Here is a 21,591-nt window from a genome sequence, read left to right as displayed (position 1 = left end):
TGAAGCAAAATGGCTTATTAATTATGAGAGTAAATCCATTGATTGATTCAGCAAATGCACTGTTGATCTGTGTAAGGTTGTGTTAGGTGAGGCTGCCACCCAGCTTGTTCACAACCCCCTGATTAATTTTCGTGGTGGTCCTCTTCCCTCTTTTTAAGGATCTGTCTGTTTCCGGCTGAGCTGGGTCTTCGCTGCTGTGCATGAACCCTCTCTGGTCGTGGCCAGTGGGGCTGCGCTCCAGTTGTGGTGTGCAGGCTTCTCACTGGGGGGTGGCTTCTCTTGTTGCCAAGCACAGGCCTTAGGGCCCGTGGGCTCAATGGTTGGAGCGCTCGGGCTTAGTTGCCACGCAGCATATGGGGTCTTTCCAGACGAGGGACCATGCTGCTGTGGCCCGCAGTACAAGGTGAATTCTTAGCAACTGGACCACCAGGATAGCCCCATATCGGTCCTCTTGGATTGGCGTATTCACTGGAGGCGCAGACACACACATTTACTACAGAAGCCCAGGTGTGTATCGGCAGATGAAGAAGGCAAGGTAGTGGCCTGCTGTGTATGTGGAAGGGCTCATGTTTCTTGTATTGATGTTGAGTTTGAATTTTACACTAGGAAAAAGGATGGCTACGCTGTGAGAGGGCAGAGCAGTGACTAGCCTTCCTAATGACTTGGGAAGCAAGAGGAAAGGGCTGGGTCGCTGTGCTTCTGACTGACATGAAACGTATAGATGGGAGGGTTCCAGGAAATAATGCCTGGAGGCAGAATAGGGCCACGCGTGAAAACAGCCATAAAGCCTACTATTGAAGGCTTGAGTAGTGAGAACAGCAAGGACCTGATTGCTTGAGCAATAGTTTTTAGCTTTCCTGTAAGTAAGTTTTCAGTACCATCAGTTGTATCTTGAAACAGTTTGGCTCCACTCTAGCAAAGTGAGATTTTTCCTTCTGAGTTGCTGTTAATAGTATTCCAAAGGCTTGTCTTAAATGCTAGGATTGTTCCTAAGTCGGTTCTTTGTTTACCTTGCTGGCAGGAAGAAAGAACTATATTCAGCTGGCTAGTGTTTGTGTATTAGCTCATGTTTTGTGTATCTTCCCTGGTCTTTTAGGCTGCACATGGTCCGTCTGATGCTGTTGGAGAGACTGCTGCAAACTCTGCCCCAGTTACGAAGTGTCGGAGGTGTCCGGGCCATCCCGTACATGCAGGTACCCCGCATTCACCCGGGTCTGTCACGTCACAGGTGGGCATCCTTCAGCAGGCTCACGCTTCTCCCACCGAGCCTCTGAGAGACTTTGTGTGGTATTAGGTCATAGAATAATGGAATATAATTTTGAATTGCAGGTTACAGTCCTTCATTTTATAAATGAGAAGATCAAGGACCAGAGAATTAAAAATAATGTCTGCAGCCCCCCAGCTAGTTACTGACGGAGCAAGGAGCAAAAGTCTGCTCCAGAGTCTGAGTGTCTGTTTAGTGTCTCCGTCTTCATGCTAGTGACAGAGCGAGGGCTGCTAGCTGCCTTCCTCTGAGGCAGTTGTTCTTCAGCACAGCGCAGTGCTGTATCTTAAGCCACTTGGATATGATGTCGGTTAGTCAGTTAGTTGTGCGGACTTCTTGCAGAACGTTTTCGGCGTTGCCAAGGGTAGCATATACCATCATTTGATTTCTCTGACTCTGGACCCTTCACCTTGGTATCCTTAGGATTTTGAACCTTTCTATGGGCCGTAGTTCCAGTTGACAGGGCAGGCAGGAGGATTGGGATTTCATGTGAAACACTTGGTGTTTAGAGTTGTTGCTCTATAGGGAACTGGCTTTCACGTTTTGCCTCTCTGTTGGCCCGCAGGTCATTCTGATGCTCACTACAGATCTGGATGGGGAAGACGAGAAGGACAAGGGGGCCCTGGACAACCTGCTCTCCCAGCTGATAGCCGAGCTGGGCATGGACAAGAAGGTGACATTTGAGCGTCATTGTGTGAGGAGCAGTAACTGAGATCAGTTTTTTTTCCTTCCTCTCTCAGAGAGACTTCCCTGAGTCACGGGGGTGGCTCTCCACCGAGGCAGACCCATTAGAAATGTTTTCCGTGTGTACTTCGGCCCAGGCATACTTCTGTGGATCTGGCTATAAATGAGAGCAAGACCAGGTCACTGCCCTTGTGGCCCTTCTGTAGCTCCACGCACTGAAAATGATAAATGGGTTGTCTGTATCTTGGCCTCAGGCAGTGGCACCCCAGTACTCTTGCCTGGAAAGTCCCATGGATGGAGGAGCCTGGTGGGCTGCAGTCCATGGGGTCGCGAAGAGTCGGACACGACTGAGCAACTTCACTTTCACTTTTCACTTCTATGCATTGGAGAAGGAAATGGCAACCCACTCCAGTGTTCTTGCCTGGAGAATCCCAGGGATGGGGGAGCCTGGTGGGCTGGCGTCTGTGGGGTCGCACAGAGTCGCACACGACTGAAGCGACTTAGCAGCAGCAGCTCCTAGTTGTGTCAGGCTCTAGAGTGTCCAGGTGCATAGACCGCAGGTGCTTTGGAGCTTGTTTGGTTTGTGATTCCATGTGAGAACCATTCAGCGTTGATAGGAGTGAGGGGGTCTCGTGGCGAGGGTGCCTCGGGGTCAACACCAGCGTGGCCCCCTGGCTCCCTGCTGCAGGACGTCTCCAGGAAGAGTGAGCGCAGCGCCCTGAACGAGGTGCACCTGGTGCTGATGCGGCTGCTGAGCGTCTTCATGTCCAGGACCAAGTCCGGATCCAAGGCTTCCGTCTGCGAGGTGTGTTGACCCGGGCTGACGGCTGTGGGGAAGCAAAGGGGGTTGTGTGTTTGGCGCCAGGGTGGCGGGCAGAGACGACAGACCTCTCTCACCGAGTAAGGCTGTTGGCGCTCAGGAGGAGTAAGGGTCTAAGCTGTCACCTCTTCAGGAGCAAGGCTTCCACCTTTTTCAGAATCCCTTCCAAGCTCTGATCTTTTCCAACAATCCCGCCATTGGAGGGGGTTAAAGGGTTTGGAAGTTCCATTATTGAAAAGCAGGAGACTGTTCTGCAGGCTGCAGAGTGGCTAAGAGGATTCCCCTGCTGTATGTTGCTATAAGGTATGGTAATAAAGCAGAGAGAAAGCGGTGCGTGCGTGCTGGAAAGGAGATTAACACAGAGCAGAGAAGGTAGAGATGGAGGCTGAACTGCATCCAATCTTAATGAGCTTATGAGCTGTGGGGGCTGCTGGGATTTGCAAGGCTCTCCTAATGGTTTTATTTACAGTAGCTTTTCCCCTGCCTTTTTATTTGTGTGATCACTCACCCCATCTCCTTTGGAAGGTAGTTCTGTGGGAAGAGCCCCTACTGGGAGGGTGGGGTTGCAGAGAAATGCCAATAGTGGAAAGTTTTCCTCTCTTCTTAAAATAAATAGGCTTCTTTTCTAGATGCCCAAGGAGAAAGAGAAAACCTCTCCCCTCCAGGTGGAAGGGTTATCTAATTCTTGCCTCCTTGGCCTCTGGCACATATGTGTTGGGAGATTAGATTTGGGAACTGGTGTGTCTTTATTTTCTCTTACCATGCTGTTGTGCGGAAGAGTTGGGGAAACGTTTGATCTCGTTGGGAGACTTTTAAATTAAGAGATGGACTCAAACTCATGACAGCTGGTTCTCAGGCTGCCATGAGTGCGTTTCCTGCTCGCGGGCTCAGCTGGACCGCACTCCGGGCTGCCAGCCGCTCTCACCTTCTCCCCGCTTTCCCGCAGTCATCTTCCCTCATCTCGAGTGCCACAGCCGCCGCCCTGCTGAGCTCCGGGGCTGTGGACTACTGCCTGCACGCGCTCAAGTCCCTGCTGGAGCACTGGAAGAGCCAGCAGAGCGACGAGGAGCCCGTGGCCGCCAGCCCGTTGCTGAAACCACACACCACGTCGTCGCCGCCTGACATGAGCCCGTTCTTCCTCCGCCAGTATGTGAAGGTGAGGGCCTTCCCCGGGCAGGGAGCCTCTCCTCTCCCTCCCTGGGCTTCGCGCCGTCACCCCCCCGGGGCAGCGCCGAAGGAGCCAAGGACGCCCCTTACTACCCCTGCTGTCACCAGAGGGCCGTCAGCACCCTGGTTTAGAAGGTGGGCTTTTTCTGGTCGGGCGAGTCTGGGAGTACAACCCTGGGAATACGCGTTCCCGCTTACCGCCGTGAGGCTTCCAGAGGTCCTGTCTAACGTTTAGTAAGCCTCAGTTTGTACTTCCAGAAGATGAGCACACACACAGTATCTGCTTTATAGAGCTGTTGGGAGCCTTGGGTGTTTGGAAAGCACCGTGCCCGGCACATCCCACAGTTCGGGAGATGTTAATCACCATCCCCATTTCTGTCCCACTGAAATCCACGTAGCAGAGCAGGATGGCCTGGGCTGGGTGTGCTGCTCACTGCATGCTCAGAACCACTGTACAGAATATGGAAGCAAAACAACAGAAAACGTGAACCTGAGTGTGTCCTCTTTCTGTGTGACCCTTTGGTGGTTTTCCACAGCTCTTTGGCCAAACAGTTCTTGGTGGATCCAGCTCTCTGCTTGGCTCTATCATCTACAGCAGCCCCGCACGCGGCGCCGCTGACCTCTGTGCCTCCCCCAGGGTGTATGCCCTTCTGAAGTTCTCTCCTCTCCTCCTGCGTTCCTTCTGCCCCCCGTCAGTTCCAGGGGCTTCCCTGGTGGCTCAAGTGGCAAAGAGTCTGCCTGCCATGCAAGAGGCGTCGCTTCAATGCCCGAGTCAGGAGGACCCCCTGGGGAAGGGAGCGGCCGCCCACTCCAGTGTCCTTGGGCTTCCCTGGCGGCTCCGCTGGTGAAGAGTCCGCCTGCAACGCGGGAGACCTGAGTTTGATCCCTTGGTTGGGAAGATCCTCTGGAGAAGGGAGCGGCTACCCACTCCAGTATTATGGCCTGGAGAATTCCAGGGAGTGTGTGGTCCACGGGGCCACAGAGAGTCGGACACGATGGAGCGACATTCACTTTTCACTCTTTAAGACGCGGCTCGCACACTGGGTCCTTCCACAGCATACACTTTGCCACTCTCCAGTCTGAGCTTTCCCTGGGTCCCAGAGCACCCTGACCACGCATGTGGGGTCTCCCCTCCAGGCTCACACCGCGGCCCTGTTTTATTCCTCTTCACACTTCCGGTGTTCGACACAGCTGGAAACAGCGGGGGACTGACTGCACGGCACACTGACTCTGGCAGGCTCTGTTGGGGAGCACACGGCGTGTAGGGTAGCTGTGGCTCCCCCTGTCCACGAATCTCCCAGTGATCCTTGACACACTGTTTCTTACAGAAATAAGATCATCATGGAAAGCGTTGGTTCTAGGGAATGGAACGCATCTCTCAGGGAAAGTCAGACGCCCTCCTTCTTCTTCAGTTTTCTCCTGTTCTAGTTCTGATTTTTGTGTAAGCAGAGAAGAGTCAGTCCAGCGTCAGAAGGCAGAGTGCAGTGTTAGAGCTTCTAAGAGTGGTGAGGCCTGCCACCACTGTAAGCTCTGCGTGTGATGGAGTTGCCCCCAGAGCCCAGGGTCTTCCTGGGTTTGTGAACTAAACTGTCAGTCAGTGACGGCTCCAGCTTTGGAGGGCGCCATTTACTGTCTCCATCGTGACGTGTTCCTACTGAGCAGGAGACCAGCCTTTCTCCTGGCTGTGGTCACAGAAGAGTCTCAGTCATGGCTCTCCCACACATGTTCTTCTCCAGGGCCATGCTGCTGATGTGTTTGAGGCCTACACTCAGCTTCTGACGGAGATGGTGCTGAGGCTGCCATACCAAATCAAAAAGATCGCCGACGCCAACTCGCGGATCCCTCCCCCTGTTTTCGATCATTCATGGTTTTACTTTCTCTCGGAGGTGAGTGAGGGTCCCAGTCGAGGAGAGGACATGGCTGTGACTGCCTCTGTGGCCCCCTTGCACCCCGACTTGCACGTGGTGTTTCCCCCAGCAGAGCCCCTCCCGCCACTGAGGTATTGCTCCTTCTGAGCGTACCATACGATGATGCCGTGGGAGCTGTGTGTCAGAGCAGGCTGTCCTCTTTAGTGTCTGATTCTGTGCCTTTAACATCCCCCACACATGGTGACGATGGCCACGTTTCATAGCTTGGACTCTGTCTGGAAAACAGAAAGTGTACTAGTTAAGTGAACTGAGAGATTTTAATATAGAGAGTTGGTTAAACAGCCATTGAAGAACCGAGAAGATGACAAGGGAACACTGAGGTGACACAGAGGTAGTGACTGTGAGGAGCAGCTGCGGCAGCCCTGCCAGTGAAGAGGAGAGCCCTGGTGGATCTGATGGGGGGTTGCTGTGGGGCCGCAGGAGCTCTGGAGGGGTGTGAGGTGGCTGATCCCGGAAGTTCTGCAGGAAGCCGAGGAACAGGACCGCCTGGACTTGGCCTGTGCTTGGCTGCTGAGATGCTGGAGGCCTCAGGGTGAGGGGCTGCCGCTGGGACAGCGGGTGGACGGGGAGGTGCAGGCCCCTTCTCTGCTCCCGCCCCCCGGTGTCCTCACCCCACGCTCCCCACCGGCAGGGCCTCAGGGGGGGCTGCCGCAGAGCAGCGGCACAGGCAGCCTGGTTCTGGGCCGCACAGCACAGAGCAGGCTGCGTTTGGAGCCTGGAGAACGTGGCTAAATAGCCCGCAGAGCCCACCTGAGGTTAACTCCACAGAAAAATGTTAGCAACCCCAAATGACCAGTTCAAATTGTAGAGGTACAACCCAACTTTTTCCCCTCTATTTAACCTGAAAGAGATATTCGGAAAGTTTTTTCCTTATAGTTTCACTCTGGGCGGACTGGAGTGGAGACCAGCTTCCTTGTAGATCCCTAAGTACTACCATGAGGAATAGTAGGAATGTTGCCGTTTTTCCCTTTTTAATGTTTTTCTTTCTCCTAGTCCTTGTAAGGAATACAGAAGCTAGCTCAACTGTGAGGAAGCAGCTTGGTTCATGGTGTTTTTTTTTGAAGTCCAGGGTGCCTTGGCCGGTGTGGATGCAGTCCCCGAGCCCCTGACTCTGTGTTGTTTCTCCCCTCAAGTACCTGATGATCCAGCAGACCCCGTTTGTGCGCCGGCAAGTCCGCAAGCTTCTGCTCTTCATCTGCGGGTCGAAGGAGAAGTACCGCCAGCTCCGCGATCTGCACACTCTGGACTCCCACGTGCGAGGGATCAAGAAGCTGCTGGAGGAGCAGGGCATCTTCCTCCGGGCGAGCGTGGTCACGGCCAGCTCCGGCTCCGCCCTGCAGTATGACACACTCATCAGCCTGGTACGGCCCTGCTGGGGGTGGAGGGACAGGGAGAGGCTCGGCCAGGCTTCCCAGATCAGGGTCGATCCATCATACCCGACTGCTGTACCTCACGTAACTGCAGTTTCCCCTCCCTGTCCCTGCCCTTGCTGGGCAGTGGTTCCTCTGTCATGAGGAGGGTTGACTAACTGTGGCATTTGCTCACATTGTGGGCAGGCTCAACCCATGGTTTGTGCATCTCTCGTTTTTGTCCCAGAATGCTACAGAAATGATGTATTACCACCTAAAATCAGTTGTTTGATTTTGGGGTATAAATCGCATGATTGCATAGGAAAATCTAGAAAGAATGTCTTCAGTATTAAAGAGTCCTAGTTCAGTGCTCTTACTATAGTGCTCTTAGTAAGAAAAAAATAAACTGGATTCTAGTGTTTTTGGTCCAAGCCTGCCTTTGCTGCTGCATTATTTCAGGGGTTGAAGGACCCCTGAAAACAAAGGGCCTTTGTGTGGTGGGGCGTTGACTGAAGCAGGCTCCGTAAGGGCCGGAGTGTGCGGGCCTCGGTCCTAGTTTTCTAGGGCACTGGTCAGCCTCACACACAGGACAAGGGTCTGTGATCCAAAGCTGGCGAACGACCCTGAAGGCGGCCGGTGTGGGTCACTGCTCCTGCCTGGTCCCTGTTGCAGATGGAGCACCTGAAGGCCTGCGCCGAGACAGCTGCCCAGCGCACTGCCAACTGGCAGAAGTTCTGCATCAAGGACGACTGTAAGCAGCGCCTCTCCATTCATTCATTCCTTCAAGAGCTGCTCGCCGAGGCCCCCGTAGGCCATGCGTTAGACTGGGTGTTAGAGAGAGAGTCATGAGCAAGCTAGACAGGCAGCACTCTGCCCAGCAAAGATGACAAGGCCTCCAAGACTGAGAAGGGTCCGTAGAGAGAATGGGGGTGCTGTGGGGGCCCAGGGTAGGTATCTGCTGGAAGGTCAGCAGTATCTGCTGTAGGTATCTGGGGTGGTCCGCAGATGAGGAGAGTCACTGTCTCCGTAGAAGTGGGGGCTGGAAGCCAGCCTCTGAGGCGTTGCTGTAGGACTCGTCAGGGTCTCCGCAGCTGTGAACCCTTCCGGGTGAGCCCCCGTGCAGCCCTGGGCAGGCAGCTGGAGGAGGGGGCAACCTGGCGTCTGGGGCAGCCGCCCTGCGCCCGCGTGAGTGGCACGGAGCTGAGCCCCGTCTCCCCTGCCTGCAGCCGTCCTGTGCTTCCTCCTGCAAGTCAGCTTCCTGGTGGACGAGGGGGTGTCCCCCGTGCTGCTGCAGCTGCTCTCCTGTGCGCTGTGTGGCAGCAAGGTGCTCGCCGCGCTGGCGGCCTCAGCGGGCTCCTCCAGCACCTCCTCGTCCTCTGCCCCCGCGGCCGCCAGCTCTGGACAAGCCACGGCACAGCCCAAGTCGTCCACAAAGAAGAGCAAGAAGGAAGAGAAGGAGAAGGAGAAAGAGGGTGAGGACCACCTCCTTGGTGATGAGGACGATGTGTTCTCATCTCTCTGAGAGCACACCGTTTATCCCCTTCCTCTGAAAGGGTTTTCACCCTCATCTATAGAGACCTAAAACCCAAGTGCCCCCCAGGGCCTGCTCTTGGTCTCATTTCAGTTATGTTCCAGGTGACCGCGTAAAGAGTGTGACTCCCCATAGCAAGTGTCTGTAACAGGAAAGGCCAGAGATGCACTGAATATTTTTACTAGCCCAGGGTGGAGCGATTATCAACATTAAATGAAGCTGTGTTAGTTACTAAACGTGCCTTGTAAGCTGCTAGGTGCTTTATAGATGGATGCTGTAGTCATCTTTATCTGACTCCTTGCCGTCAGAAAGGTGAAAGCTTTGCTGTGTCCCTGCTTTCCATGATCCTTGGAGGCCTGAGACAGGTGTGCAGATGGTTCACATTCCCCCGTTAATTATTCAGATACCTCTGTGCAGGTCGGTAGTAATGTGGACTGTATTAGGTAGCAGACTTTTGAAAGGAAATTCCTTCTCCAGCGTGACTACCTTTGTTCAGTGCCAGGTTTGTGTAGGCACTTTATCCTCTGCTTTTATTGGTAGCATTATTTTATTTGGAGCTGTTTGTTCCCTCGTAAGCAACTGAAAAGTGAAAGTCTCTCAGTCGTGTCCGACTCTTTGCAACCCCATGGAGTCCATGGAATTCTCCAGGCCAGGATACTGGAGTGGGTAGCCTTTCCCTTCTCCAGGGGATCTTCCCAACCCAGGGATCGAACCCAGGTCTCCCGCATTGCAGGCAGGTTCTGTACCAGCTGAGCCACCTGTGAGGGCCAAGAATACTGGAGTGGGTAGCCTGTCCCGTCTCCAGGGGATCTGAAGTTGATTTCAAATTATAACCATTTTGGCAAAAAATTTAAGAGACAGCATCCCCTCTCACTCCATTTGAGGACCCTAGACCACTTCTTCCTATCTTCAGCCCTCTGTCCTGCTCTCATCTTGCAGGTGAGAGCTCAGGCAGCCAAGAGGACCAGCTGTGCACAGCTTTGGTGAACCAGCTGAACAAATTTGCGGACAAGGAGACCTTGGTCCAGTTTCTGCGTTGCTTCCTCTTGGAGTCTAACTCCTCCTCAGTGCGCTGGCAGGCCCACTGCTTGACTCTGCACATCTACAGGTAGGGCCTGGGGCTTGCTTTCATCAGGCTGCGTGGGGCTGGTGGCAAGATTCTGTCTTGTCTTCATGTACATACCTACGGTTGCGCATCAGCATTTACACCAGTCTGAATCCTCTTGACGATTGCAGATTTCTTCTTCAAGTTGTCTGCTTCTTAGCTATTAAACTGATGTCAGAGGAAGAGGTGATCTGTTGCCCACCAAGAAGACTGTGTGTAGAAGTCTGTTAAATGACCAAACTTGGCTCTTTAGCTAACAATACTCAGTTTCTGCCCTTGAGTGATGCTGGAAGATGGGAGTAAACCACCTTCTGGAGACAGGAAAGGATGGTGCTGAATCTGTTAGGGTTGATGGTCCAAAGAGCAGTAGCGCCGCTCAGACTCAACCCATAGTCGTGGGGAAAGAGGTACATCACAAAGGCAGTACTTGGGCCTTGTTGATTAAAATAAAGGAGCCCCTAGGGTTTTTTGCTACTGATAAAATGAACTGTCATTTATCTCCAGAAACTCTAGCAAATCTCAGCAGGAGCTGCTGCTAGACCTGATGTGGTCCATATGGCCAGAACTCCCAGCCTACGGTCGCAAGGCTGCCCAGTTTGTGGACCTCCTGGGATATTTCTCCTTGAAAACCCCACAGACAGAGAAGAAGGTAACAGATAATTGATGGTCAAAAAAGCTTACTTGCCACATTTAACTTTTTTTCCCTTGAATTAAGAATGTTAGGACTAACCTACATGGGGGTCTACAGGTGAAATCTCTTTTAAATATATATTGAGCACTTCCAATATGTATGTCACCTAGAAGATACACACTAGCAAAAAAGCACAATCTGAATACGGCTTGGCCAGCAGACGTAGATAAAGTGGGGAAGAAATGCATCTCATTAAAATTGCTTGGGGAGAAAAGTGGTCTTCTGGTTTTTCTGGCTATCCTGATCACACATCCAAAAGTATTTCTGTAACGAGATAATCATTTCATAGCTTCTCCATAATAATAACATTGCTCTTCCTCCACAAGCTGTAAGAAGATGGCTGCTACTAAGACTGTGAAAACTTCTAAAGAAGATAGAATCCTCTAAACGATTAGGAATTAGGCTCAGCTTTGCGTGATTCTGAATGAGGGCTGGTACTTCCAGGGCAGTAGCAGCTGGAAAACAGAGGAGAAAAGTCTTTTCTAGTAAGACTTTGGGCTTTAACTCTGGTCCCCTGTTGACTTCTGTTTTCAGTTGAAAGAATATTCACAGAAGGCTGTGGAGATTCTTCGGACTCAAAACCATATTCTTACCAACCATCCCAACTCCAACATTTACAAGTGAGTTCTGTTCTGCTTTCTCTCTATTTGAGGCTCAGCCAACAGTGCAGTTGCTGTTTCCACGCTGATTGTTAAGAAGGTCTCTAGTTTCAAGGGTCTAAGTCTGAATCCCATAAGACAAGTTTATAGGAAATAGCTGCATTTAAAAGAAAAAAAACCTTTGGAAGACAGTGTTGATTAAAATCTTTCATTATTTCCTTGGTATGTTAGCAACTGTTCTTTTTTTTTTCCCCCTCCAAACTTTATTGATGTATAATTTACACACAATAATATGTACCCTTTTCAAGTAGACAATTTAATGATTTTTAGTAAATTTAGTTGTGACTCTTGAGTCAAATTTTAATGTAACATTTAGGATTCCCCTGACCTCAGAACAGATCAGAAATAAGGATATTTCACATTTCCTTGTGTTTTCACTGGGGTGGGGCTTGCCTTGGGGAATAGTGAGCTGTGATTTTCTTTTGACTTCTTTGTGAAGCTCCATGCTTTCTAAAATGAAAATTTAATGCTGAGACTGCTTTCTTCCTTAGCACCTTGTCTGGCCTGGTGGAGTTTGATGGCTATTACCTGGAGAGTGATCCCTGCCTGGTGTGTAATAATCCAGAAGTGCCGTTTTGTGTAAGTGACATCTCTCACGTGGATAGTCCTAGCTTCTGGGGCCGGTGGGTCTCTGGTTTCTAGAGACTGATGTTACTGCTTGGGTGTCCCTCTCCCAGTGGTGGGTCAAAGTGGTGTGAATTCTTACCTGACCAGCTACCTTAAATCAAAATTTCATCCATGGACAAAGAGTGGGCTTACACTGATGAGCTGTGAAGAGGACGAGATGAGCCGCTAACCTTGCACTAACACAGTGTTCTGTGTGCGCCTTTATCTTCAGCACATCAAGCTGTCTTCCATCAAAGTGGACACGCGGTACACCACCACCCAGCAGGTTGTGAAGCTCATTGGCAGCCACACCATCAGCAAAGTGACGGTGAAAATCGGGGACCTGAAACGGACCAAGATGGTGCGCACTGTCAACCTCTACTACAACAACCGGACCGTGCAGGCCATCGTGGAGCTGAAAAACAAGTACGGGCTTGTCAGTCTCGGAGAGGTGCGGGCCTGCGGGGCCCGGCGCCTGGTGTCGGCTCTGACGGCTGGGGCCCGGCCAAGCGGCACGCTCCTGGCGGCCCAGTATGTCTCCTCTTGCAACTCTGGTCGTGGCTGGGGGATAAAAATGCAGTGCCGGCTCTTAAGGGTGCGGACGGAAGCTGTGAGATCGTGTCTGTGGGGCCCTCGAAGCCCAGGCTCTGCCGCAGCCTGAAGGGGAGTGGAGTGCTGGGGGCTCCAGGCTGCTCACAGGCGCGCTGGAGGAGCAGCTGTTTCCATGTAGACTCTAAGGTAGGGAGGGAGTTGTTTGTTAGATTGAGACACTGTTCTCTTGCTCACGGAGCGGGCAGCAGTTCTCAGGGAGGTTCTGTAGTATGAAGTCCTTCCATTTCTGCGTGGTGCCTTTTGTCTACATTTGCTGATGCTGATCTTTGTAGCTTATCTGTCCTGACGTCTGAAACGAGGCCTGGTGTGTATGGGCCAGAGAAGACACCAGCTTGGGTTCGTGTCGACTTTTACTGAGACAGACCACTTGTTGAAGACTCAGGCGTTGCTCTCGGGCAGAGAATATGGGTAGAGGCTACTGGAATGCCAGGACTTGCAGTGAGTGCTGCTTTGTGCTCAGAATGGAAGTATTAGTATTACTCTGAAGGCAGAATAAAGCTAGCATGTACCGCGGAAACAAGCGGCCACCGGGAGCTCTGCTTGTTAAAGCAGGTTTTGTCCTTTGAAAAGAATGGTTCACACTGGTGGCCTGCAGGTAGAAGCTGCTCATTGGGATGACCCAGTCCCCTCTGGAGCAGGTAGATTTGGTTTCTGTTGTGCAGAGTTAGCTCAGCTGCTGGGGTGAAGCCCTCACACTCTGGAATGCAACTGTGGTTCACATCCCTTGGAAAATCTATTTCCTTATCTGTAAAAAGCAGAGAAGTCTACTCTCAGGGTGTTCTTTTAAGGATTAAATGTGTTAGCATATGTGGAATGCTGAGAACAGAGCCTGATACATAGTGAAATTTCAGTAAACACTAACTAACTCTGTTAAGGTAATTATCTCTAAATTATCGCTTGCCTTTACTCTTTCTGACTCTTCTTGGCACGTGGTCCGGATCCTGGTGTGTCCCTCTGCCTCTCTGAAGCAATCTGAGCTTTACCCTTCCAAGGTAGTTGCCATGATAGGAACTTACGGCAGTCACCATCATGGAGCCTCTTGGGAGTCCAGGCTCCAGTGTGGCATACTTTCAGAGTAACGCCTTCCCTTGGTGGACATTCCCTTGTTTTTCTGGAATCTCAGAAATTACCATATGTGGTGTCTTAAAGCACCTGTATGTTCTACCCTGTTTTTCAAGAGAGAAAGAATAGTGGAAACGTATCTTTAAAATAAAAGTTGCTTTTATTTGTCAGAGTCCTTTTCGTTAGAATAACCATTTCACTGTCTTGGGAGAACACGTAGGAACAGTCTTCTTTCCGTCTCATCAGACTGTCGTTGCTGCGGGTCTTGTGAGAGTCTTTCAGGCCCTCTACCTGTCTGCCTGACACCGTTTCTCCTAGGCCGGCGCGCTGGCACAAAGCCAAGAAGGTTCAGCTGACGCCTGGGCAGACAGAGGTGAAGATCGACCTGCCTTTGCCCATCGTGGCCTCCAACCTGATGATTGAGTTCGCAGACTTCTATGAGAACTACCAGGCCTCCACGGAGACCCTGCAGTGCCCGCGCTGTAGCGCCTCGGTCCCCGCCAACCCCGGTGTCTGCGGCAACTGTGGGGAGAACGTCTACCAGTGCCACAAATGCAGGTGGGGGAGCGGCTATCTCCCAGGCCAGGTGCACCCTTGCATTCCTCAGGAGGAGTCTCAGTGTGGGCACTTCTGCCGTGTGGTGCCCTCACGGTGGAGGATTATGGGCCTCTAGCACGTGGAGTTCACAGATACAGGAGAGGGCCGGGGAGAGTGGTGGGGCGGTGGTGGGGTGGTGGGTGGGCTGGGGCTCCCGAGTTTAGCTCCAGGTCCCTTTTCTGGTTGCCCGGTTGCCTGAGTCGTCCTTGCCTGTTGGCTGCTGCCCCTCCGAGAGCCCTGCAGGGTCCCCGGCGCCTGCAGGTGTGGCGCATCCGCTCCCCCTTCCCCCCGCCCTCTGCGGCCCGCTGACCTGTGCTCGGGTTTCAGGTCCATCAACTATGACGAAAAGGACCCCTTCCTGTGCAACGCCTGTGGCTTCTGTAAATACGCTCGCTTCGACTTCATGCTCTACGCCAAGCCCTGCTGCGCAGTGGACCCCATCGAGAATGAGGAAGACCGGAAGAAGGTGAGGCCGCGTCGGTGTGAGGCCCACGCCGGGCTCTGATCAGAGCTTGGGGGCTGAGCTGGTGTGGGCAGCGTGCTTTTCCTTCTCGCCAAGTCTCCTGGGCTTAGTGTGTTTTCAGGGCTGAGCTTTTGAGTGGCAGCAAATCAGATGGATTAGAACACGTGTTTCGGGTAGAATTTTGGAGATGTGTTGGCAGTGGAAGCAGAGTCTCCCAAGGGGCAGGTGACGCGCTGGGACTGGAGATGGTGGGAGGGCAGGGCGGGGGGCCGCCAGAATAGTCAGCAGCAGCAGCCGCCCGGCAAAGCAGGGTGGCGTCTAGCTCCAGAGTCAGAAGGGTGAACACTCCAGTTCCCCTGTGCTTTTAATACTGTGTGACCTGGCATAAGTCACCGCCCTCAGCATTGTTTATGTGAATGTACGTCATATACTTTGAGTACCCACTTCACAGGATTACTGTGGTGAGTAGAAATACCGCGTGAAACACAGTACTTGACTGGATCACTGAGGGCAAGTCTTCAGTGCTGACAAGCCTTCGTGCACTCCCCATCTCTTCCTGTCTAGGCCGTGTCCAACATCAACACGCTTCTGGACAAAGCCGACCGAGTGTATCACCAGCTGATGGGACATCGGCCGCAGCTGGAGAACCTGCTCTGCAAAGTGAACGAGGCAGCTCCTGAGAAGCCACAGGTGATCCGGGTGACAGGGGTATTGGGAGAGGGTTCTGGGTCAGAGGCAGAGACTGGCCCTAGGCAAGGCCGTCTCCCGGTAGAAGGCTGACCACGTCCCTGTGGGTTGCAGGACGACTCAGGAACCTCCGGGGGTATCAGCTCCACTTCGGCCAGCGTGAACCGGTATATCCTGCAGCTGGCGCAGGAGTACTGCGGAGACTGCAAGAGCTCTTTTGACGAGCTCTCCAAGATCATCCAGGTAGAGGCGGGAGCGGCGGGAGTGCATTTCCTTGTGGGTTATCGACATTGTTTTCAAAGCAGTTCTTTGCTCTCCCCGCACGGTTAAGCGCCAGCCACACAGCTGCTCACCTACTGCAGTTCTGGGTGCGCGGTAGAAAGCTGAGTTCATACCAGAACGCTGAGAATCATGGAGACTGTTATAGATCAGTTTTTCTTGATAGGTCACGTCGGTGGGCAGTATGTTACAGACCTCACCCCCATGGGGTGGAAGACTGGCTGCAGACAAGAGCAGCCAGGGTCCTTGTCCCCAGAGTGGCTGGTAGGCCGTCTTCACTCCATGTGCCTATGTTCCTGGCTTTACTCTTTAAAGAAAGCGTTATGTGGGTGTTAAGGACGTATGCCTGTAATGAGAGGCTGAGGTCTAACTCTGCCCCTTACCTTGGTCAAGCCAGCCTCTCTAAGCTGTTTCCTCCTCTGTAAAATGGGGATGAAGTATCTTAACTGCTAAGGTCATTGAAAAACAGTCAGTTGCACAGTCACATTGAATGCTTTGTGATCCCATAGACTGTAGCCTGCCAGGCTCCTCTGTCCATGGGATTCTCCAGGCAAGAGTAATGGAGTGGGTTGCCGTTCCCTTCTCCAGGGTACTTCCCGAACCAGGGATCGAACCCAGGTCTCCTGTGCTGCAGGCACATTCTTTGCCAGCTGAGCTACTAGGCTGAGGCCGTTGAGAGGGTTAAGTTAGATAATGCTGGTAAAGTGTTCTTCACACCAAAGCTGGTTTCTAACTAGCTTCCTTTTTCTTCCTCCTTAGTTTAATTGCTGATTTTTTTCTCCTGTCTTTTTTTTCCCCTCAGAAAGTTTTCGCTTCACGAAAAGAGTTGTTGGAATACGACCTGCAGCAGAGGGAGGCGGCCACCAAGTCCTCCCGGACCTCGGTGCAGCCCACCTTCACGGCCAGCCAGTACCGCGCCTTATCTGTGCTGGGCTGTGGCCACACGTCCTCCACCAAGTGCTACGGCTGCGCCTCGGCCGTCACGGAGCACTGCATCACCCTGCTCCGGGCCCTGGCCACCAACCCCGCCCTGCGCCACATCCTCGTCTCCCAGGGCCTCGTCCGGGAGCTCTTTGACTACAACCTCCGCCGGGGCTCTGCGGCCATGCGGGAGGAGGTCCGCCAGCTCATGTGCCTCCTGACTCGGTCAGAGCCTGCGCCGGGGGCATGGGCCGGGACCCTGCAGGTGGGGTGGGGGCGGCGGCTGTGCGGGGAGCGCCGGGGGCTGCGGGGGGCTGTCCAGGGTGCAGCTGAGTGGACGGAGGAGCACGTGAAGCCCAGGCTCCCTTGTATCAATAGGCCGTGGGTCTGGCTTGTGCTTGGTTGGTTCCAGTGGGGTTTCCTGAGGAAGCGGTTTTTGAGTTCCAGTGCTGGGAGAAGGGAGTGACCGGGCACTTGGGCTCAGGACTCCCCCAGAAGAAGACAGCTGGGGCTTCGGAGCCTAGATCTGGCTCAGAAGGGCCCGGTGTCTGATCCTTTGTGCCGTGTGCTGTGGACACATTTCTCAGTGTTCTCTGAGCATGAGGTTTCCTCATCTGAGAAATAAGGATTATAGCCAATTCTGTAATGGCTTGCAGTGAGGATGGAGGACACAGTTCACATGGTGAGTAGTAGCTCATACTTGTGGAGTCCTTAGTCCGTGCTGACACAGTACCCACAGCTGGATTTGTATTGTTTACCGAGGGTGGGCCTAAGTCCTAGAACATGTTAGCTGGCCGCTAAATATGACTTGCTGTACCACGTGTTCACTCGTTCAGCAAGCACTCACGGAGCATCGGCTAAATGCCAGGCTTTGTTCCGGACTCTGAGGATGCAGCGGGAGGTGGAGCAGCGTCCCTGCACGCATGTGGCCTCCACTCTAGAGGAGAGAAGGGCGGTGAACGGATGGTGGCCCGGCACAGCGCCAGGAGTCAGACGTGAAGGGCAGTGCAGCTGGGGTGGCAGCTCTGGTCGCAGGCAGGGTCGCTGCAGAGGACAGGGTGGGCAGGGGCGACTGCTGAGGAGGTCAGGGAGCGAGGCCGCACGCCAACGTTGACAGCAGGTGGTGGGCAGAGAGGTGGGGCATGCCAGCCGCGTGAAGCCAGGGCCACAAGGAAGCCCGTGTGGCTGGAGTGGAGGACACAGTGGGGGCAAAGCGGAGGGGGTTCAGTGAGACCAGGGGCCAGGTCCCGTGGGATCTTTAGAACACTGTGAGGACTTGAATTTTATTCAGGGCGTGTTGGGAAGCCTGAGAGTGATCTGGCGCGATTCATGGTTTTTGAATTACTAATACGCACATTGTTACAAAGGGACACGGGTGGGAAGTGTGGATGCCTCGTGGGAAGTGAAGCGGGGACAGTTGGAGAAGCTGAGGAAGGAGACTGAGAGTGGACCCCTGGGTTCTGGAGGCTGACATACCCGGCGGGGTCTGGGGGCTAGGCAGCCTGGGCTGTGGAGAAACCCCGCGTGCGGTCTTCTCTCTGTCAGCCTCTCCTACCCAGAAAGGCGGCTGGGCAGGCCCTTCTCGTCACACAGCAGGGTTTTGTGGGGCTCGTGAGTCGTCTTGCGCCTGGGAAGGCTGGTAGCCCTAGACGTTGATGTCCTTTCACCTGGGCGCTCTCATGTGCAGAGGTGGGACGCACCCAGAGGTGTAACAGGACTCTCTTCTCTGCTTCCCTAGAGACAATCCGGAGGCCACCCAGCAGATGAACGATCTGATTATTGGCAAAGTCTCCACAGCCCTGAAGGGCCACTGGGCCAACCCTGATCTGGTGAGCAGGCCGCCGCGCCCTCCGACTCCCCCTTCACCCTTTTCCTTCCTCCCCATGGCTCGCCCCGCCGGCGCCTCGTTGTGATGACCAGGGCAGGTGGCAGTGGGGGTGAGGGGGGACTGGCTCACATCCCAGGAAGACCTTGCTGAGTCAGCGTCAGGCTCAGAGAGCAGAAACGTGCAGGGGCCGTGCTGAGGGGCTCAATCTCCTGCTGTCTCTCTGACGGTCCGCTTGACCACACAGGTTAGCTCTGAGTCTCTGGGTCAGAGCATGGACGTGAGCCCCTGTCCGGGACTGACCCTGCAGATCCTCCTCTGCTCACATCTCTTCCTGTTGGCCCTCTAGGCAAGTAGCCTTCAGTACGAAATGCTGTTGTTGACAGACTCCATCTCCAAGGAGGACAGCTGCTGGGAGCTCCGCTTGCGCTGTGGTGAGTTTGGGGGATGTCTGGTTGGCAGCCGGCCAGCGAGAGGAGCGCAGCTCGACGCGGGGCCTTGTGAGGCCAGGGAAGCTGCCCTCCGGCAGCCACACGGCGGCTGGTGAGGCATGTCTGTGACTGTGCCTCCGCCCTGCCTTCCTCTCCCAGCGCTCAGCCTTTTCCTCATGGCCGTGAACATCAAGACCCCCGTGGTGGTTGAGAACATCACCCTCATGTGCCTGCGAATCTTGCAGAAGCTGATTAAGCCACCTGCTCCCACCAGCAAGAAGAACAAGGTACAGGCCTGAGAAGGCGGTTGGGGGCAGGCTCCAGCCAGCGCCCACCGTGCTCTAAGGCCTCTGCTCACCTGAGCTCGCTTTCCCTGGGGTGCCATGCTTCTTGGCGGCAGTCAGCGAGATGGGTTAGGGTTTCTGAGAAGGAAAGTTTCTCAGAGGGCTCTCGAGTAACACAGGCAGGCAGAGGCACGCGCCTGCAGCAGTGGTCCGCCGTGGAGGGCCGCCCCTTCCTCCAGCCCCTTCGGACGGCTCGCGGCTCCCAGGGGCTGTGTCCTTCCCTGCCCCGTGCCTTTGCACAGTGCTGGAAGCCCTTCCGTTCCCTCGCGCTGCGACCTGGGCAGGGATCGAACCCACGCCCCCTGCGTTGGCAGGTGACTTTTCTCCACTGAGCCCCCTGGGAGGCCCCTGGCCTTGGGCAGGCCTTTGTAAATGCTGCGTGCAGCTGTGCAGCGTCTCCGCGGCTGCCACGCCTGCCTTCCCTTTGTCAGCTGCTTTCAGTGATCCAGTTCTCTGCCAGGCTGGCCGTGAGCTCCTCCAATCCAGGCACTGTTTTATGTTTTACTAAGATGTTTTTTGGTCCAGTGTATAGCTTGGTATCTCGCGTTATAATAGTGACTCAATAAGTCATCGTTAAATGAGTAAAGCCAAGTTTTTAGTTCTGAAGGTGGCGTAGCCGCAGATGGACTTGCTCATACTGATGTGAGAGCATGTGGGCCATAGTGCTTTCCCTCGGCCCTGCCTGGGGCCTCCGTCTTTGTAGTCCTGGAGCCCTTCCGATGCCTGCTCCATCCCGGTGGAGTCTCTTGGTGGGAAACCGAGTCGTCTTTGCAGGATGCTGAGCGGCAGGCACCACAGGGGAAGCTAGACAGGGAACAGTTTACACTGCTTCCCTTTCTTGGTCTGCTCCGACTGTCCTCAGAAAAGACCCCCGACCTCTTCCTTCGCTTTGATGAAGGCTTTCTTCCCCCCAGAGTGCATTCTCAGCAAATGAAAATTGGCTCTTGATTGAAAAGAGGAACTTCATCCCCATATAACTGTCATTTTTCCTACAGTGTGAGATCACAGATTTCCACCCGAGAGGGCTCTTAGCCTCTGAGCACTGAAGCCTCACATTTTGCTGAGTTTTAGCTAGAGAGAGCAGCAGTTCTCAGAGTTTGGCTCATAGATCTGTGGGTGTTCCCAAGACGACTAGGATATCTGCGAGGTCAACATTATTTTCATAATTATCCTGAGACACGATTTGCCCTTTTCTTCTTTTGTGGCACTTGTGCAGATGATACAAAGTCAGTGATGGCGAGACCGACCAAGCCTCAGCACCGCGAGGCATGCTCTTCACTGCAGCTTCACCAGGAGCATCCCTGGTGAAGCACTGCCGAGGGGTTCAGTAGTCGGTTCACTATTCAGTGAGACAGCGCAGGAGGCGGGCACACCGCAGGGTGGAGGGTGCCCAGGGAGAAGTCCTGGTGACGGGCGCGGGGGTGCGGGGGGGGGGGGGGGCGGGGTGTGGCTGAACCGGCTGCCTTTTCCATGGAACCTCATTTGTGCTTGAAAGGAGGGCTAAGGAGCCAATTGTGGTTCTTCAGAATCAGGTATTTAGCTGATGATTTTCTGAATAAAAGTGAATAAAAGTGAATAAAACTAGCCTGTCACTTAGAGAAATGGGTGTAGTTCTGTGAACCAGTATTTTCCAGATGACCAATGCATGTTCATGTGTGAGTAAAAGATGAATTTAGTGGAATGGGATAAGAAATGTTTTTTGATTGGTTTCAGATTCCACATTGCAACCAATCTTTAAAAACCTGCAATTCGTTGAATTTTGGTTTAGTATTAATGAAAATTCTGTAATTAATTGAAAAAGCTATTACAATATTTTTTCTTTCCAACTATATACATCTGAGTGCTTCAACAAAACAATCTATCACAACAGTTTGAACTTAGAAGCAATATAAGAATCTAGCTGTCTTATTAAGGTAGTCATTAAACAATTTAAAAAATGTATAGCAGTATAGCTTCTTTGTCGAGATTATTTTTGTTTTCGGAAATAAATGCTGTTTAGGGTGACAGATAATGTGTTTTTATTTGTTAATGAGTTAGTAAATATTTTAAGAATTGCTAAACTTTTATTTTTAATAAATCCATATCAATGGATAGAGCTACATACACAAGAACTCTTTGGAGTCTAATTTCCAAGAGCGTAATGGGGTCCTGTGGCCGAAAAGTTTGAGAGTTGCTGGCTTAGAATCCTACCGGGGGCTCCCCTATGCAGGCCAGTTGGGATTAGTAATGGCTCTGTAAATTTTAGAGGCTGCTTAGTGACCCCTTGAAGATTTATTTGGGGAAACTACAGATCAGCCTTGGGATAGGAATTAGTTATGTAGTTGTACGAGCGTCTGTAGGAGGCCTTATCGTGCACAGGCAAAATCGGTGACCCTAAGCTCAGCACGGTGCTGCTCCTGCTAAACTGAACCGAGATGCTTGGAAGGAGCACGGACAGGGCACAAAAGACGTGAACGTTGACCTTCTGGTCTTGCCTGTGCACTCGTCCCCGGGGCAGTCCCACTGTGCTGCAGCGGCAGCTCAGGCGTGCGCTCGGGCCCGCTCACCCGTCCGCCTTCCTTCTGCA

At 53.1% G+C, this 21,591-nt stretch overlaps 1 protein-coding gene across 1 annotated transcript in view; it reads left to right on the top strand.

Annotated features, from left to right (window-relative positions):
- Nucleotides 1–21,591, top strand: part of UBR4 (ubiquitin protein ligase E3 component n-recognin 4) — a 131,434-nt gene that overhangs the window by 76,225 nt on the left and 33,618 nt on the right. Inside the window, 21 exon segments of the mRNA XM_018054764.1 lie at nt 1,097–1,193; nt 1,830–1,937; nt 2,637–2,753; nt 3,715–3,924; nt 5,672–5,821; nt 6,997–7,224; nt 7,885–7,963; nt 8,439–8,684; nt 9,683–9,851; nt 10,353–10,497; nt 11,074–11,159; nt 11,690–11,777; nt 12,037–12,230; nt 13,797–14,036; nt 14,403–14,541; nt 15,103–15,228; nt 15,340–15,468; nt 16,307–16,650; nt 18,164–18,254; nt 18,600–18,684; nt 18,841–18,968. Of these exon segments, the coding sequence (XP_017910253.1) occupies nt 1,097–1,193; nt 1,830–1,937; nt 2,637–2,753; nt 3,715–3,924; nt 5,672–5,821; nt 6,997–7,224; nt 7,885–7,963; nt 8,439–8,684; nt 9,683–9,851; nt 10,353–10,497; nt 11,074–11,159; nt 11,690–11,777; nt 12,037–12,230; nt 13,797–14,036; nt 14,403–14,541; nt 15,103–15,228; nt 15,340–15,468; nt 16,307–16,650; nt 18,164–18,254; nt 18,600–18,684; nt 18,841–18,968 (3,199 nt within the window).

Source organism: Capra hircus, chromosome 2, assembly GCF_001704415.2.
Source record: "Capra hircus breed San Clemente chromosome 2, ASM170441v1, whole genome shotgun sequence".
Lineage (NCBI taxonomy): Eukaryota > Metazoa > Chordata > Mammalia > Artiodactyla > Bovidae > Capra > Capra hircus.
Note: the sequence above shows the minus strand (reverse complement) of the source record. Positions and strands in the feature narration are given on the sequence as shown.